Source organism: Peromyscus eremicus, chromosome 4 (assembly GCF_949786415.1).
Source record: "Peromyscus eremicus chromosome 4, PerEre_H2_v1, whole genome shotgun sequence".
NCBI classification, from domain to species: domain Eukaryota; kingdom Metazoa; phylum Chordata; class Mammalia; order Rodentia; family Cricetidae; genus Peromyscus; species Peromyscus eremicus.
In genome coordinates, this window is record NC_081419.1 from 67,606,417 (window position 1) to 67,623,849 (window position 17,433).

The window sequence follows — 17,433 nt, forward strand, 5'->3', positions numbered from 1 at the left end:
CCTGGAAACTGACAGACATGCTTTTTGGTAATTTTTTTTCTGGTAATTTTTTTTTTTTTTTTTTTTTTTTTTTCTGGAGAGGATTTCTTTATATAGCTCTAGCTGTCCTGGAACTCACTGTAGAGCAGGCTGACTTTGAACTCAGATCAGCCTGCCTCTGCCACCACTGCCTGGCCTTTTTAGTAATCTTGATGTTGATATTTGTAGGAACTCTTTCTTTCATTGATTCCTGTAGGAACTTAATGTTATATCAGTTTTTTGGATTATACAATATTTGTAACTTGTACTTTATTTTTCCTTTTGAGTTATAGGAGGACAGAACGGCAGATTTTTAATTTTTTTATTAATTTTTTAAATTTATTTTTTATTTTGTGTTGATTGATGTTTTGCCTGCATGTATGTCTGTGTGAAGGTGTCAGATCCCTAGAACTGGAGTACAGACAGTTGTGAACTGACATGTGGGTTCTGGGAATTGAACTTAGGTCTTCTGGAAAGCAGCCAGTGTTCTTAACTGCTGAGCCATCTCTCCAGCACCTTTATTTTATTTTTTAAAAATGAGCCTGGACTAGTGAGTGCTCAAGGGGTAAAGGTGCTTGCTGCCTAATGACTTAAATTTGGTTCCTGGAACCCACTTGGTTAAAAGAGAGAACTGACTCCTGTAGGTTATCCTGTGACTTGGTGTGTGCTCCCTCTGCCCATACACACACACACGCACACCACGCAAATAAATGGGACTGCTCCTACTGTTTCTACCATTTGTTGTGAGATTATAAATGACTTAAATGTACTTTATGTTGCATTGTTAGGTCAAAAGATTTTCATTCTTTTTTTTTTTTTTTTTTTTTTGGTTTTTCGAGACAGGGTTTCTCTGTGTAGCTTTGGGCCTTTCCTGGAACTCACTTGGTAGTCCAGGCTGGCCTCGAACTCACAGAGATCCGCCTGCCTCTGCCTCCCAGGTGCTGGGATTAAAGGCGTGCGCCACCACCGCCCGGCTAGGTCAAAAGATTTTCAAAGTTTTCCTCTGAAGCTTTCTATATTAGGTAGAAGAATTATAGTTTCAGCACAGAGTTAAGGTGAACTAATAGGAACTGTTTTTTTTTTTTTTTTTTTTTTTTTTTTTGGTTTTTCGAGACAGGGTTTCTCTGTGTAGCTTTGCGCCTTTCCTGGAACTCACTTGGTAGCCCAGGCTGGCCTCGAACTCACAGAGATCCGCCTGGCTCTGCCTCCCGAGTGCTGGGATTAAAGGCGTGCGCCACCACCGCCCGGCTGAACTGTTTTTTCTTATACCTTCTTGGTTAGTAATAAAAGGTAAGAAATGCTTCAAGTATTTGTTAGTTTGAACAAAGGGAAGCCTGATTTGAACAGGTCACCAAAGAGACTCTGGAGGCCTGCAACTGTGTGTTAACATTTTCACTGTGTACATATTTATGTGCTTCTATAGTTGAGGAGAGGCTTGGGTGTGTGTCGTGGTGGTACAGTACTTGCCAAGCAAACTCAGGGTCCTGAGTTCAAGCCCCAGTACCCAAACACAGCAAAGCAAACAAAACAAAGCACGGTAAGAATTATAGCATGAGAATGAATCAAAGGTTTCTCTGTGTAGTTTTGGAGCCTGTCCTGGATCTCACTCTGTAGACCAGACTGGCCTTGAACTCACAGAGATCCGCCTGGCTCTGCCTCCTGAGTGCTGGGATTAAAGGCATGCGCCACCACTGCCTGGCTCTACTTTTATTTTAAGACAAGGCCTTGCTCTGCAGCTCAGGATGTCTTGGAACTTGTCATGTAGCCTGGTCTGGCTTCAAAGCCTTGATCATCTTGTCTGACTATATGGGCCTAGGAAATTGGGGCTTGCCTTACTCTAGATTCTTTCTGACCTTATCCATTTTAATACTCCAGAAAGAAAACTCTTTTAGCACAAGCTATAAATATTTTTCCTTATGTCTGTATTTGATGCATCTGGTTGTGTGCTTTTTAGATTGCAGCTTTTTGAGAAATGGAAGGAGGAAGTTATTGTTTGACTCTTATAATAATCAGTTGCTTTCTCCTTTGTTTTAGTTTAAAAGTTTTTATTTTGTGCTTGTGTATGTGTGGAAGTCAGAGAACAACTCTCTAGGGTTGTTTTTTTCCTTCTACCTTTACAGTGGTTATGGGGGTCAAACTCGGTCTCTGTGACAAGTGCCTTTACCTGCTGAGCTATCTTGCCGCCTTCCCACCACCCCCCTTGGTTTTTCCAGACAGTTTCGCTGTGAAAATGTCCTGGAACTCACTCTGTAGACCAAGCTGACCTGTAGAACTCACAGAGATCCACCTGCCTCTGCCTTCTGAGTGCTGCAATTTAAAGAGTGTGCCACCACTGCCTGGTTCACCTTCCTCTCTTTTTATTTTAAGACAAGGCCTTGTTCTGCAGCTCAGGATGTCATGGAATTTGTCATGTAGCCTGGTCTGCCTTCAAAGCCTTGATCATCTTGTCTCAGCCTCACAAGTGCTCTGATTATAGGTTTGTGTAACCATGACCCACTCTGATAGTTACTACTTTTGCAATTTAAAAGGCAAAAAGAAGCCAGGCATAGTGCCTTATGTCTGAAATCCCAGTATTTGGAGGTAGAGACACTTGGAACAGGAGATTAAAGCCAATTTGGCTATATAAACCTTGTCTTAAAAACTGAAGTAGAGGGCGGTGGTGGTGCACGCCTTTAATCCCAGCACTCGGGAGGCAGAGCCTAGTGAATCTCTTTGAGTTCGAGACCAGCCTGGGCTACAGAGTAAGTTATAGGACAGGCTCCAAAGCTACACAGAGAAACCCTGTCTCGAATAACAACAAAAAAGTTACATTATGCTTTCACTCAGAAACAACCATTGTATTTTTTAATCTTTCCCCCTCCTTTCTTTCCCTCCCCTCCTCTCTCATTCTTTCTTTTCAGTGCTAAAGATAAAACCAAGGGCTTTATAAATGCTAGGCCACCATTCTGCTACTGAACTACACAACAGCCCCTACCACAATTCTTCTGTATAATTTTTATGTCTAAGTCACTGTGCCCTGACTTTCCAAAGTATTTTAGGATATTACTGATTTTTTTTTTAATGGTGCTAGAAATTGAATACAGGGTTTCATGCTAAACAGGAGCTCTACCACTGAGCTATACTCCAGCCTAGTTATTTATGTTTATTATGTATATGTGGTATATGTATGTGTATATGTTCATGTTTGTCTTAGTCTCTGTTCTATTGCTGTGAAGAGACACATGACCAAGACAACCCATAAAAGAAAGCATTCAGTTGGGGGCTTGCTTATAGCTTCAGAGTGTGAGTCTATGGCCGTCATGGTGGGGAGCATGGCACCAGGCAGAGTTTACCTCTGATTTACAACACAAGGCAGAGAGAGAGAGAGAGAGAGAGAGAGAGAGAGAGAGAGAGAGAGAGAGAGAGAGAGAGAGAGAGAGAGAGACACGGAGAGAACGAGTGCACATGCACCTGGGCCTAGAATTGACTTTTGAAAACTCAGTGCTCACTACCAGTGACACATCCTTCTTCAACAAGGCTACACCTAATTCTTCCCAAAATAGTTCTACTGACTAGGGACCATGCATTCAAATATATGAGCCTGTGGGGCCCACTCTCATTCAAACCAGGGGTAGATGCTAGGCATTGTTTTCAATTGCTCGCCACCTTTTTTTTTTTTTTTTTTTGGTTTTTCGAGACAGGGTTTCTCTGTGTAGCTTTGGGCCTTTCCTGGGACTCACTTGGTAGCCCAGGCTGGCCTCGAACTCACAGAGATCCACCTGGCTCTGCCTCCCGAGTGCTGGGACTAAAGGCGTGCACCACCACCGCCCAGCTATCTCCACCTTATTTTTTGATACAGGGCCTCTCATTGAATCTGGAGCTCACTGATTTTACTAGGCCAACAGATTCCAGGAACCTACTTGTCTCCACTTCCCAGTGCTAGGATACAGGCAGCATACTGCTGTGCTTGGCTTTTTACCTGGGCTCTGGGGATCTGAACTAAATGCTTGGGCAGCAAGCCCTTTACCCACTGAGCCATCTCCCTAGCTGTTTATTTTTTGTTATGCTGGGAGCCCAGGGCCTGTACCACTGGCCATACCCATAACCCCACATTTTGTTTTTAAGCAGAGTTCTTAGGCATTTTTATTAAGAGCACAGTTTTTTTTTCTGCCTTATAAAATAATATGAATGGAATAATTTTGGTAGAAATGTCCAGTTTTTCATATGTAAAGTAGAGCTATAGAAGGAATATGACAAGATGAAATATTTTTGAAAGAAAAATTCCAGAAGTCCGTCCCCTTTCTCGGCAACCACAGTTAAATAGGAAAAGAACACTTTCTCCTTTGAGCTAGAATTGTATTGGCAATGGAAGCCTCTCGGGTGCAGAATAGGCATTATTTGGCGTTATTCTTCATTCCTTAGATTTCCATGAGGACAACTGACAAGGACTTGAATGGCCTCATTTTAGCTGCTTCTGTGTGTGGAGCTACTGTTTGCTCCTTCAGTTCTGGTCCCTGGTGTGACAGTGGCTCCTGAGCACCATGAAGGTTGTCCCAGAGAAGAATGCTGTCCGGATCCTCTGGGGCCGAGAACGGGGCACTCGTGCCATGGGTGCTCAGCGACTTCTGCAGGAGCTGGTGGAAGATAAGACTCGATGGATGAAATGGGAGGGCAAGGTAAGAAACCAGGGCTTTTGACACAAGATTTATGGGGAAGACAAGAAAGTGGTACCGTAGAGTAGATGAATGGCAGAGAGTGAGAATGTAATTTATCTTGTTTATGAGACTTTATAGCTTGTTTGGGGAAATGGTTTATAATGTGAAAGCTAAGACTAGAAATATTTTTTCCTGTAGAGTAGATATTTTTTCTGAATTTAGGTTTATCTTGATTTATAAGTTGATCATTGTCTTCATAATTTTACTCTGTACTGTGGTACTAATCTAGAATGGCTTCTGTCAGAGTAAGCTCTATTTTATAAATCATGCTATCTGTGTGTGTGTGTGTGTGTGTGTGTGTGTGTGTGTGTGTATTTATTTATTTATTTATTTATTTATTTATTTATTTATTTATTTATTTATTTATTTTCTCCTAGAGAGTAGAACTGCCTGATAGTCCACGCTCAACCTTCTTACTGGCCTTCAGCCCAGACAGGTATCTAATACTTAGCTGTATCTTAAGATTTGTGATGACATGGCTTTCTGTACTCTTGGCTTAGCTTGATCATCCAGGTTAATCCCTAGAGATTCTCTGAAGCACTGGATGGCTATATGAAGGTCTGTATATATGTGTATATACATATGTATGTATATAAATGGGACATCCGTGCTTATTTGCCATTGGAGATGTGTGTGTGTGTGTGTGTGTGTGTGTGTGTATGCACACACACATATACATATATATGAAATGGAAAGAAAGTAGACAAATAATGCCAACCAGAAGAATAATGAGAATGATAAAGAAAATAGTGAAAGTCAAGGTACAAAACTCAGCCAGGTTCTCAGAAACATTGCTTTGCCTGACTGATAGAGATCAGCAATGGCATGATGGATTTCTGAGATGGAAAAATTATTCTTTGAAGGCACTATGTGTCATTTGGAGACAGTGTGGAGAAACCAGAAGCCTTTAAGGATCGGAATATTTCTGTTGTGTATAGATAAACGCCTAACAGGCATATCTTAATTTTTTTCATTTGTAGATAGGGAATAATGTCATTTTTTTGTTGTCTAAAGCTGGTAAAATTTGTTTCCCTGCTACATGTTTCTTAATTATGCCTACATTTTGATTCTCTAGGACTCTCTTGGCATCTACACATGTGAACCATAACATCTATATTACAGAGGTTAAGACTGGCAAGTGTGTTCACTCTCTGATTGGACACCGCCGTACTCCATGGTGTGTCACTTTTCATCCCACCATCTCAGGCCTCATTGCTTCTGGCTGCCTAGATGGGGAAGTTAGGATTTGGGATTTACATGTAAGTATTTTCTTAGGGGCTTTTTTTCTTTGGTATTCTAAACACAGGGACTTATTTGCCATTGGATTCTTAATTCTGGCTGAGAAACTAACCACATTCTTGGGACTTAATCTGAGGATCTAGTAGTCATTACATACTTGATGGATGGACATGCTAGTTCATACTTCTCCATTATAAAGTAAACATATTAAACTTTTCTTCCACCTGTTGTATTTAACATTGTATAGGAGGAGGCTCTAAAATGAGTTCAGTATGGACTTTGTCCGCAGTCTTAGAGTACTCTGCTCAGGATCATCAAAGGAAGATGCTGCATGTCTCAGTGACTGGCTAGTGGGTTGCTCTGTGCTATGTTTGTACCGGGATGGTCTTTTCACACTGAGTGGAGGCTGTGTGATTAACCTGAAGATAGTAATATTTGTCTTATAAATTATTGGCACTGCTAGATTGCTGTTCTTATACATTACTTTATAGAGGATATGTTTAAAGTAAGCCCTATAAGAACTAATTTTATCTTAAATGGAAATTTATTTGTTTTAGACACAGGGTCTTGCTATACAACCCTGGCTGGTCTGGAACTCACTATGTAGACCATGCCATCCTCAAACTCACCAAGATCCACATGCTTCTGCTTCCTGAGTGGTGGGATTAAAGTCATGCACCACTGTGCTCTAATATATAGCTGCAAATGGAAATAGGCCCTAGGGATCAAACCCAGGGCTTCATACATGTAAAGCATGTGTTCTACCACTGAGCTATATAACCCTATATAGGACTTTTTCCCTTTTTCTTTCCCTTCCTCCTTTCTCCTCTTTCTCCCCCTTTCTTTCTCTCATTCTCTCTTTCTTTATTTTGAGACAAGGTGTCATTATATAATCCAGGCTGGCCTGGAACGCACTGTGTAGAACATGCTGCCCTCAAAATATATGGCAGTCTTCTTGCCTTAGCTTCCTAAGTGCTGGGATTATTGGTGGGAGTCATCATACTTAGCTCTTCAGTGTAATTTTCTTGAAGTGGACTTCCCAGTCTGTTGGCAGTTTATAATCAGAGAATACTTGGGATTGGTTCATTTGCAGGGTGGCAGTGAAAGCTGGTTCACAGATAGCAATAATGCCATAGCGTCCTTGGCTTTCCATCCTACGGCTCAGCTTCTACTGATTGCCACTGCCAATGAGATCCACTTCTGGGATTGGAGTCGACGGGAGCCCTTTGCTGTGGTGAAGACAGCTAGTGAGATGGAACGCGTCCGGTGAGTGTTGTGTTCTATCAACTATGTTAGGCACCAGACTGGCATGATAGAACATTTACAACTACTGTCATTTCAGGATACAGATTGTTTATCCCCACTTCGGGAAGTCATTAGACCTCGTCAGGGTAGTTTATTATCACCATTAGCCCAGAAGCAGTTCCTTTTGTTTATTGCCTGCCCTTTATTGGACTTATCTTGTGGTCTCTACAAATCAAGTTCATTAAGGTACAATCTCACTTAGGTTCAGAGCTGTCTGCACTTGGGTTACCCTTGGGGAAGACTGTAAAAAATATATGGGTGATTTTTAGATAGCTTGGTGGCTGATTTTTCATGGTTGGCTCTTTATATTTATCAAATTACAAAGTAGAGATATAAACATTTATTAAATCTGCTTAACTATACTTATTTAGCTTTTAAGATCAAAACACACTTTGTGGCTGCAGGTATGGTGGCACACATCTGTAATCTCAGGATTATTATTATTTATTATTATATGCCTACCTATTTAAGGTAGGCATATCATGAGTTCATAGCCAGTCTGGGCTACATAGGGAGTCTCAGACCTTCCTGGACTAGTTAGCAAGACCCTGTCTCAAAAAAAAAAAAAAAAAAATACCAGGCTGGGTGTGGTGGCGCACAACTTTAATCCCAATACTTGGGAGGCCAGGCAGGTGGATCTCTGTGAGTTCAAGGCCAGCCTGGTCTACCTAGCAAGTTCCAGGATAACCAGAGTTACATAGTGAGACCCTGTCTTGAAAAACAGTAACAAACAAAAAACCCCCAAATACCAAAACCACAGTTGAGCTGAGGATCTTGCCTATTACATATATGGCCTTGGATTCAGTTCTCAGCACTACAAAAACAAGACGTGTATTGTCTAAATTAGACCTGATACATTGTTTTCTTTGGGAGCTTTTGACAGTGTTATGGCTAGATATAGGCTGATTTTCTGGCTTCTAGCCATATCACTTGATACTGACACTTTATTGTCACTGGAGTGCTAACTCTTTGGCCAATGTAACAGTTGTGTGAAGGGAGACCTGAATCTGTGTGGCAGCATTCTGATTTACCATTTAAATGGGCTCTTACATGTTGAACTGTAGCTAGAGTTTTCCTGGTCCTGCCTGGCCCACATTCAGGACAAATTTCTCTCACCTACCAGTCCCACAGCCGCTCAGACCCAACCAAGTAAACACACAGAGACTTATATTGCTTACAAACTGTATGGCCGTGGCAGGCTTCTTGCTAACTGTTCTTATATCTTAAATTAACCCATTTCTATTAATCTATAAGTTGTCACGTGGCTTGTGGCTTACCAGTATCCTAACATCTGCTTTTCCTCGTGGTGGCTGGCAGCGTCTCTTCCTGCCTCAGCCTTCCACTTTCTAGAATTCTCCTCTTTCCTTATCCCGCCTATACTTCCTGCCTGGCTACTGGTCAACCAGCACTTTATCAATCAATCATCCACAGCATTGAACAGATATATATTTAATGTAGCTGCTTACTGTATTGCAAGCCTGGGTATTTTTCAAAACTGATATCATGGCTTGAAGATGTAGCTCAGTTGGTAGAGTGGCTTGTCTTGCATCAATGAAGCTCAGAGTTTGACCCCCAGTACCACATAAAGTGAGTGTGTTGGTGTACACCTGTAATCCCAAGTCTGGGTGGATAGAGGTAGGAGGATCAAAGTTCAAGGTCACCTACAGCTGTGTGTTGATTTGTAAGCTAGCCTGAGCTGTATAAGACCCTGTCTCAAAAAAAGAAAGTAAGTGAGGGGCTGGAGAGATGGGATGGTGGTTAAGAGCATTGACTGCTCTTCCAGAGGACCCAGGTTCAATTTTCCAGCATCTACATGACAGCTCACAACTGTCTGTAACCCCATTTCCAGGGGATCTGACACCCTGCAGACGTACATGCAGGCAAAACACCAATGCACATAAAAAAAAAAATAAATTAAAAAAAGAGAAATCTTTTTCTTAATACATATTTCTTTATGTTAGGAAGCAGTATAAAGCCTTATTTTAATGTCTTTAAAATTTTTTGAAAGGCTAGTTAGGTGTGGTAATACACTTACAATTCTGGCATTCAGAAATCTGAGGCAAGAACATTTGTGAGTTTGACTCTGATTTGGGAAACATAGATAGATTATCTCCAGGAGAATGAGAGACAGAGACAGAGACAGAAAGAAAAGAAAGAGTTTTGAAAGAGCATGAAGTGGGTCGTCTGACAGTTTCCATTTTCTCAGTTAACGTGGTCTTTGTTTTTCTCTGGTTGTGATTTCAGTCTGGTGAGATTTGATCCACTTGGACACTACTTACTGACAGCAATTGTTAACCCTTCTAATCAGCAGGTAAGAGTCTAGCAGTTCCAACTTCATCTGAACTGGGAGTTCTTTTCTAAGCTAGAGCTCTAATTCAGATGCTGTTATTTTTTCCTTATTATTACATGTCTGTTATATATTCTGATTATATTTTAATTCTTAATACTCCAGTAATTTTTTCCATCGAGATTTTAGTTAGTTTTTGATATCATCAAAAGTTACAGTTTTGACAGTAGAGTCAGTTTTCTGGCCCTTGTGACTATATCATGAGCTAGAGAAGGGACTCAGCTGTTAAGAGCAGCATACTGCTCTTGAGGAGGACCCGAGTTCCCTTCTCAATCCCTATGTTGGGCTGCTTATGACTGTCCATAACTCTAGCTCCAAGGGATTCAGTGCTCTTTTCTGGCCTATTCCCATACACACAACAGAGACCCACATGTATACATAAAACAAACAAACAAACAAATCATCATGTGTCTGAATATTGTGCGGGCAATTTGTCCAGATGTGTGTTTGTGTACTGTGTGTGTGCAGTGACCACAGAGGCTAGAAGAGGACATTAGGTCTCCTAGAACTGGGATTACAGACAGTTGTGGACCACCATGTGGATGCTGGAAACCAAACCTCTGCAAAAGTAACAAGTGTTCTTAACCTCTGAGCCATCTCTCCAGCTCCTAAAAAAGAAAAGAAAAAGAAAATACCAGAGGCTGGAGAAATGGCTTAGCACTTGCTGTTTTTTTTTTTTTTTTTTAGGGGACCCTGGTTTGATCTCTAGCACTCATGTAATAGTTTACAACTATCTGTAACTCCAGTTCTATGGTATCTAACTCCCTCTTCTGATCTCTGTGGGCACCAGACACGTATGTGGTGCACATAAACACATGCAGGCAAAAACACTCAGGCATAAAATAAAATAAAAACAAATCTAAAAAAAAGAAAAGAAAGAACTTGTCTTCATCATGCTTGTCACCCATGTGCCTCTGACTGATTGACATATTGTTTCCACTCATTGCTTCTGTGTCACAGAGATGCCTTTTATAAAATCATTGTTATGCCGGCTGTACTCATTCAGATATGTTGCCAGTTAGAAATGAATAATTTAATACCATATGATGGTTTTTAGTCTGAAGCCGATTAGTTTTCTGTACCTTATGGGGAGAGAGTTTTTGCTTATTTATGAAGGTGGTTCTTCTTGGATGATTCCCAGTCAGTTTTAAGTTTCTCTTAATTTGTTTGGAGGTTCTCCCTAACTGTCCTGCTCTACCCTCTCCTCCTGCTGGTCCGTGTTGCAGGGTGATGATGAACCAGAGATTCCTATAGATGGAACAGAATTATCTCACTACCGCCAGCGTGCCCTCCTGCAATCACAGCCAGTTCGCCGGACACCTCTCCTTCACAATTTCCTGCATATGCTGTCCTCCCGCTCCTCTGGCATCCAGGTGGGAGAGCAAAGCACAGTACAAGATTCTGCTACCCCCTCACCCCCACCGCCTCCCCCTCAGCCCTCCACGGAGCGTCCCAGGACTTCCGCTTACATCAGGCTCCGACAGCGGGTCAGTTACCCCACCACAGTTGAGTGCTGCCAGCACCCTGGGATCCTGTGCCTTTGCAGCCGCTGTGCTGGCACTCGAGTTCCTTCCCTCTTGCCACACCAGGACAGTGTCCCCCCTGCTTCTGCCAGAGCTACTACCCCTTCCTTTTCTTTTGTACAGACCGAGCCCTTCCATCCCCCGGAGCAGGCTTCATCAACGCAGCAGGACCAGGGCCTCCTGAACCGGCCGTCTGCCTTCAGTACAGTCCAGAGCAGCACTGCGGGCAACACGCTCCGCAACCTCAGTCTGGGTCCTACCCGTCGCTCTCTGGGGGGCCCTTTGTCTAGCCACCCTTCTAGGTATCACAGAGAACTAGCCCCTGGGCTGACAGGTTCTGAGTGGACCCGGACAGTACTCACTCTGAACTCCCGCTCTGAGGTAGAATCTATGCCCCCGCCCAGGACCAGTGCCTCCTCAGTGAGTCTGCTGTCTGTGCTGAGACAGCAGGAAGGTGGCTCTCAGGCGTCTGTGTACACTTCAGCCACAGAAGGAAGGGGTTTTCCATCATCAGGACTGGCTACTGAGTCAGATGGAGGGAATGGTTCTAGCCAAAACAACTCGGGCAGCATTCGCCATGAGCTTCAGTGTGACCTGAGACGCTTCTTTTTGGAGTATGACAGGCTGCAGGAACTGGATCAGAGCCTGAGTGGGGAAGCTCCCCAGACCCAACAGGCCCAGGAAATGCTCAACAATAACATTGAATCTGAGAGACCAGGTCCTTCTCATCAGCCCACCCCACACAGCAGTGAGAACAACTCCAACCTGTCGCGGGGCCATCTTAATCGCTGCCGTGCTTGCCATAATCTTCTGACCTTCAACAATGATACCCTGCGTTGGGAAAGAACCACACCTAACTACTCATCTGGCGAGGCTAGCTCTTCCTGGCACGTCTCTACCACCTTTGAGGGCATGCCACCAAGTAGCAGCCAGTTGCCACCTCTTGAGAGGACTGAGGGCCAAACACCTAGCTCCAGCAGGCTGGAGTTGAGCAGCTCAGCTAGTTCACAAGAGGAGAGGACTGTGGGGGTGGCCTTTAACCAGGAAACAGGCCACTGGGAACGAATTTATACCCAGCCCAACAGATCTGGAACTGTATCACAGGAGGCCTTACATCAAGATATGCCTGAAGAAAGCTCTGAGGAAGACTCTCTCAGGAGGTAAGCAGCTGCTGCCCTCTGTTCTACCTTCCTGCCTCTTCTCTCCATCATCCTTCAGTCTTAGTGATGTTGTGCCTTTTTCTGAAGTGTCTGGGATCCGTGCATTTGATTCCTTGCATCATTTTGGGGAATCTTGCTCTGGTATCAGAGATAGGATCAGGCCTGGTGGTGTGAGTCAACTGCTGTACTGCTTTATTTTTGTCTAAGCCCAAGGCTCTGACTTTAGCCTTGAAAGGGGAGTGTAGATTGGGTTAGAGAGGCATGGGGAGATAGAATCATTGATTTTCTTTGCCTCGTCTCTGACTTTGAATTATTATAGGTGTAGGACTAGTTGTTGAGATAAGAGTATGTCCCAGAGGACTAGTTACAGTGAAATTTTAAAAAAAGACCCAGAGTGTCAAGGGCTATTTTGTCTAGCTTATTGCACTGTCTCTTCTATCAGTGTAATGTTTTGAACCAGCTCAATGAGCTGAGAATTCCATGTATGAATATAGGTATATCAAGGAAAGTGGGGTTTTTTTGTTTTGTTTTTTTTAAACCAGATTTATGTATTTGGACAGCACCTTGGCTGCCTATTTAGGGTTTTTTGTTTGGTTTGGTTTTGTGGTGGTGGAGACTGAACTCAAAGCCTTTTAAATATACTTCTACTTCCAAAATTCTTTGAATGGACCTTGCACATGGGTAGGAAAAAGTAAGAATTCATGGAAGGAAGGCCTCTCCATACATGGATTGGCATCCCAGACAGTTCTCCTGAAAGAAACAGAGTAGGAGCAATAAAGCACCCACCTCATCTTCCATGAATGGCTATGTGCACACCTATCTTGACTAATTAGGGACTTCTCTCTGTAATTATGTAAAGGTCAAGTCTAGAGTAATCACCAGCTCCCAGAATACTGGAGCCAAACAGCATATCGCTGTACATTATATCCTCTGCTGACACAGCATAAGCTCAGGGAGGTTGGGAATATGGACAGTTGTGGACATCATGTACTTGTTATTTTTGGAGGATGCTTTAGGCAGTCATTTACTCAGTAAACATTAGTGGGATGGTTACAGTTTTCCAGCACTGTGCTAGGCACTGTGCCCACTGGAGTATACAGTGTTTCTGTGGAGGCAATCTATCACAAGTGTAGAGGGTCTGGTACAACCTGAAAAAATTACATCTTTGTTTATTGTGTATGTGGGCATGCTGTGTGTCCATGGCACATACATAGATGCCAGAGAGCAGCTTTGGGGAATTGGCTGTTTTTTCACACTGTGTGGATTCTGGGGTCATTAGGCATGGTGGCAAGCACCTTTAACCTCCTTAGCCTTCTCACCATCTCCAATATGGTGCTTCTTTGTGTGCTACTGATAATAAATGGAGTCTAAGCAGAAAGAAAAAAAAAACTAGTTTAATTTTAACAAAAGGGAACTATTGCCAAAACAAAGGTTATATAATGTCCAATAATGAAAGATTGGTAAGACTTGGAGAAGGAAAGACCTTTTTCTTTTAAGGTAATAGCACATTCTCAAGGAGAAAATATATGATGCATGCAGAATAGTGGGGACAGGGAGTCTGGCTGGACATCAGAAGTAGACAAAATAACAAGCTTGTTTCTGTGTCTGAGTGAGTGAGACTAGTTCTTGGGAAACAGCTCTGGATTCCTAGCTTGGAATATTTACCTTTGCTTAAGGGCCCACATCTAGAGCCTGGGCCTCTGTTCTTTTTGAGAAGCAAGAAGGCAGCCAGCACAGTGCCTGATACATTGTTGGCATTAGAATTTATTAAAAGCAATTATGAAAGGACTACTGACATTAGAAGTTTATCATTTCTTGCCCCCCCCCCCCCCCCCCAAATAACTGAGCCTTTGGTTTGTTTGAGTTTGTCCATCTTGCTTTAGCAGTACTTCTTGTGGTGTTCTACTGAGTAATTCCCCAATGGATTACAATATAAACTCCTACTGTATGCAGAGCATTAAAGATACCAGTTAAGGAGGGCCTGCTATCTAAGGTACCACCATATTTTACTTTGAGTTAATTGGGAGCAGAGAGTGGGGAATGCTGGGAGACAGAACTTTTGATGTTTACAACAGCTCTGTGCAAGGCAGGTATATAAATTTCTTATTTTGCAATTAAGAAAAGTTAGTCCCAGGCCAGCCGGTGGTGGCACTTGGGAGGCAGAGGCAGTTGGATCTCTGTGAGTTCAAGGCCAGCCTGATCTACAGAGCGAGTTTCAGGACAGCTAGGGCTGTTACACAGAGAAACCCTGTTTTGAAAAATCAAATACCCCCTCCCCGCCCCCCCAAAAACAAAACAAAACAAACAAAAAGACAAGAAAAGAAAAGTCGGGTGGTGGTGGCGGTGGCGCACACCTTTAATCCCGGCACTTAGGAGGCAGAAGCAGGTGGATCTCTGTGAGTTCAAGGCCAGCCTGGGCTACAGAGTGAGTTTCAGGAAAAGTGCTAAAACTACACAGAGAAACCCTGTCTCAGAAAAAAAAAAAAAAAAATTCCAATTTTTGGGGCTAGAGAGATGGCTCAGAGGTTAAGAGCACTGGCTGTTTTTCCAGAGATCCTGAGTTCAATTCCCAGAAACCACATGGTGGCTCACAACCATCTGTAATGAGATCTGGCTCCCTCTTCTGGCCCGCAGGCACACACGCAAACAGAATGCTGTATACACTGTATACATAATAAATAAATAAATAAATCTAAAAAAAAAAAAGAAAAGAAAAAAAAAAAAGAAAAGTGAGTCCCTTAGAGAAGTCAGAATTTCTTGTCGAAGGTCTCTGAGGATGGGAGTTTAGGAGATGGCTCAATGGCTGATAGCACATGTGTAAGTATGAGGACTTGAGTGCAAATTCCAAGTCCTCACATAAAAAGGTTCGTGTGGCACCCATGCTTATAACCTCACCAAGATTTTAGGGGGCTTGCTGACAAGCTAGTTGAAACTCTGGAGTTCTTGGTCCAGTGAGAAACTTGTTTCAAAGGAATAAAGTGGAAAGTAGTAGAGCAGGACTTCAGATGTGCTCTTCTGGCTTCCAGATGTGCACACATGCATGTACACATGCATATACCCCACACACTCCAAAAAAACTGAAAAGAAGAAATTATCATTTAGTAGGTCAGAGTGAAGAACTCTGTTCTCCATTACAAAAGCTTTGTCAGTTGTCAATGCATGGCATATTCCATAATATGATAATCCTATTATTATTTTAGATTATTTAATTTAACGTGTGTGTGTGTGTGTTTTGCCTGCATGTGCGCTATGTATGTACCTGGTGCCCAGGGATACCAGAGGAGAACATTAGACCCCCTAGAACTGGAGTTACAGATGGTTGTGAGCTGCTCTGTGGGTGCTGGGAACCAAAGCTGGGTCCTTGGCAAGAACTAGTGCTAACTGCTGAGCCATATCCCTATACCTATACTGGTTTTCTCCAGACAGGTTTTCTCTGTGCAGTCCTGGCTGTCCTGGAACTCACTGTGTAGACCAGGCTGGCCTTGAACTCAGAGGTTTGCGTGCTTCTGCCTTCCGAGTCCTGGTACTAAAGGCGTGTGCCACCACTGCCTGGTCCATTTTAAAATTTTTATTGCATTCATTGTGTGTATGTGATGTATGCATATGTATGTTCCCATATGGAGGTCAGAGGCAGAGGATAACTTCTACCTTGTGGAGCCCAGTGGATCAAACTCAGGTCATCAGGCTTGGTGGCAAGTACCTTTTAGCCACCAAGCCATCTCTCCAGCCTGATGAACCTTTTTTTTTTTTTTTTTTTTTTTGGTTTTTCGAGACAGGGTTTCTCTGTGTAGCTTTGCGCCTTTCCTGAAACTTGCTTTGGAGACCAGGCTGGCCTCGAACTCACAGAGATCCACCTGCCTCTGCCTCCCGAGTGCTGGGATTAAAGGCGTGCACCACCACCGCCCGGCCTTTGTTTTTTAATTTACTCATTTATTTCATTTTTAAATTAATTTTTTTGAGACAGTGTTTTAACCTTAGTTTTAAGTAAACTATTTATTTTTCTTTTTTTTCTTTTACTGTGGAACTCTTCCAACATAAAAATGAAAGGAATAATAAATCAGTTCCTATGTACTGTTACTTAATATTAAAAATCATGAACAGCTAGCTTCCTTTTTAGTTTTTTTCCCTTCTTTTGTCTATATCCTTTTCTACTACCCCAACCCAGATAGCACATATTTTTCTCTATAAATACTTCATTGTTTCTAGAACAAGGCTATTCAGCAAAACTTTCTCTGTGTTGATAAAAATATTCTGGCCGGGGCGCTGGTGGCGCACGCCTTTAATCCCAGCACTCGGGAGGCAGAGGCAGGCGGATCTCTGTGAGTTCGAGGCCAGCCTGGTCTACAGAGCAAGATCCAGGGCAGGCTCTAAAACCAAATTAAAAAAAAAAAGGATATTCTGTATCTGTGCTCGCAAACGTAGCAGCCATGAGCACATATGACCATTGAGTAACTGAAATGTGGCTGTTAGTATTCAAGGAACCAATTTAATTAATTAATTTATTTATTTATATTTTTCGTGACAGGATTTCTCTTTGTAGATCAGGCTGTGTAATCCCTAGTGCTGGGATCAAAGGTATGCGCCACCACTTCAGGGACTAATTTAAAATTTTATTACTCTAAATAGTAGACAGATGTGGTTAGTAACTATCATACTACACACATAAAGTATTAATTATAATTTCTTAAAATTCAAAGAAAATATTGTCTGCCACAGTGGATGTGTGGAGGTCAGAGGACAACTCTATGGAGTCTATTTACTTTACCTCTTCATATGTGTTCCAGAGATTGAACTCAGGTCACCAGGTTTGTGTGGCAAGTGCCGTTAGTTATTGAGCATCTTGATGTTAACATTGATGTTAATCTTGAAAAATCTGTTTTGAGACATGGGCTTGCTTTAAAGCCCAGGCTGATCTTTATCTTGAGAAAATTCTCCTGCCTCTCCCCCACCCCCAAGACAGGGTTTCTTTGTGTAGCTTGGCTGTCCTGCAACTATCTCTGTAGACCAGACTGTCCTTGAACTCACAGAGATCAGCTTGCCTCAGTCTTTTGAGTGCTGGGATTACAAGTATATGCTACAAAGCCTGGCTTAATAATTTTTATTATACTTCTTTATTGTGGTATGTATGTGGTAGAGTGTTGTACATG

At 42.5% G+C, this 17,433-nt stretch overlaps 1 protein-coding gene across 6 annotated transcripts in view; it reads left to right on the forward strand.

Moving 5' to 3' along the window:
* The window catches only part of Ambra1 (autophagy and beclin 1 regulator 1), a 204,591-nt gene that overhangs the window by 35,465 nt on the left and 151,693 nt on the right, over nt 1-17,433 (forward strand). For 4 of the 6 annotated variants that reach the window (XM_059260942.1, XM_059260940.1, XM_059260943.1 and 1 more), the window contains 6 exons: nt 4,420-4,673; nt 5,090-5,148; nt 5,788-5,971; nt 7,045-7,217; nt 9,501-9,567; nt 10,830-12,286. In XM_059260942.1, coding sequence (XP_059116925.1) covers nt 4,539-4,673; nt 5,090-5,148; nt 5,788-5,971; nt 7,045-7,217; nt 9,501-9,567; nt 10,830-12,286 — 2,075 coding nt within the window. In that variant the 5' untranslated portion in view covers nt 4,420-4,538. The remainder of the gene's footprint in view (nt 1-4,419; nt 4,674-5,089; nt 5,149-5,787; nt 5,972-7,044; nt 7,218-9,500; nt 9,568-10,829; nt 12,287-17,433) is intronic. The other 2 variants (XM_059260946.1, XM_059260945.1) reach the window with 1 other exon arrangement.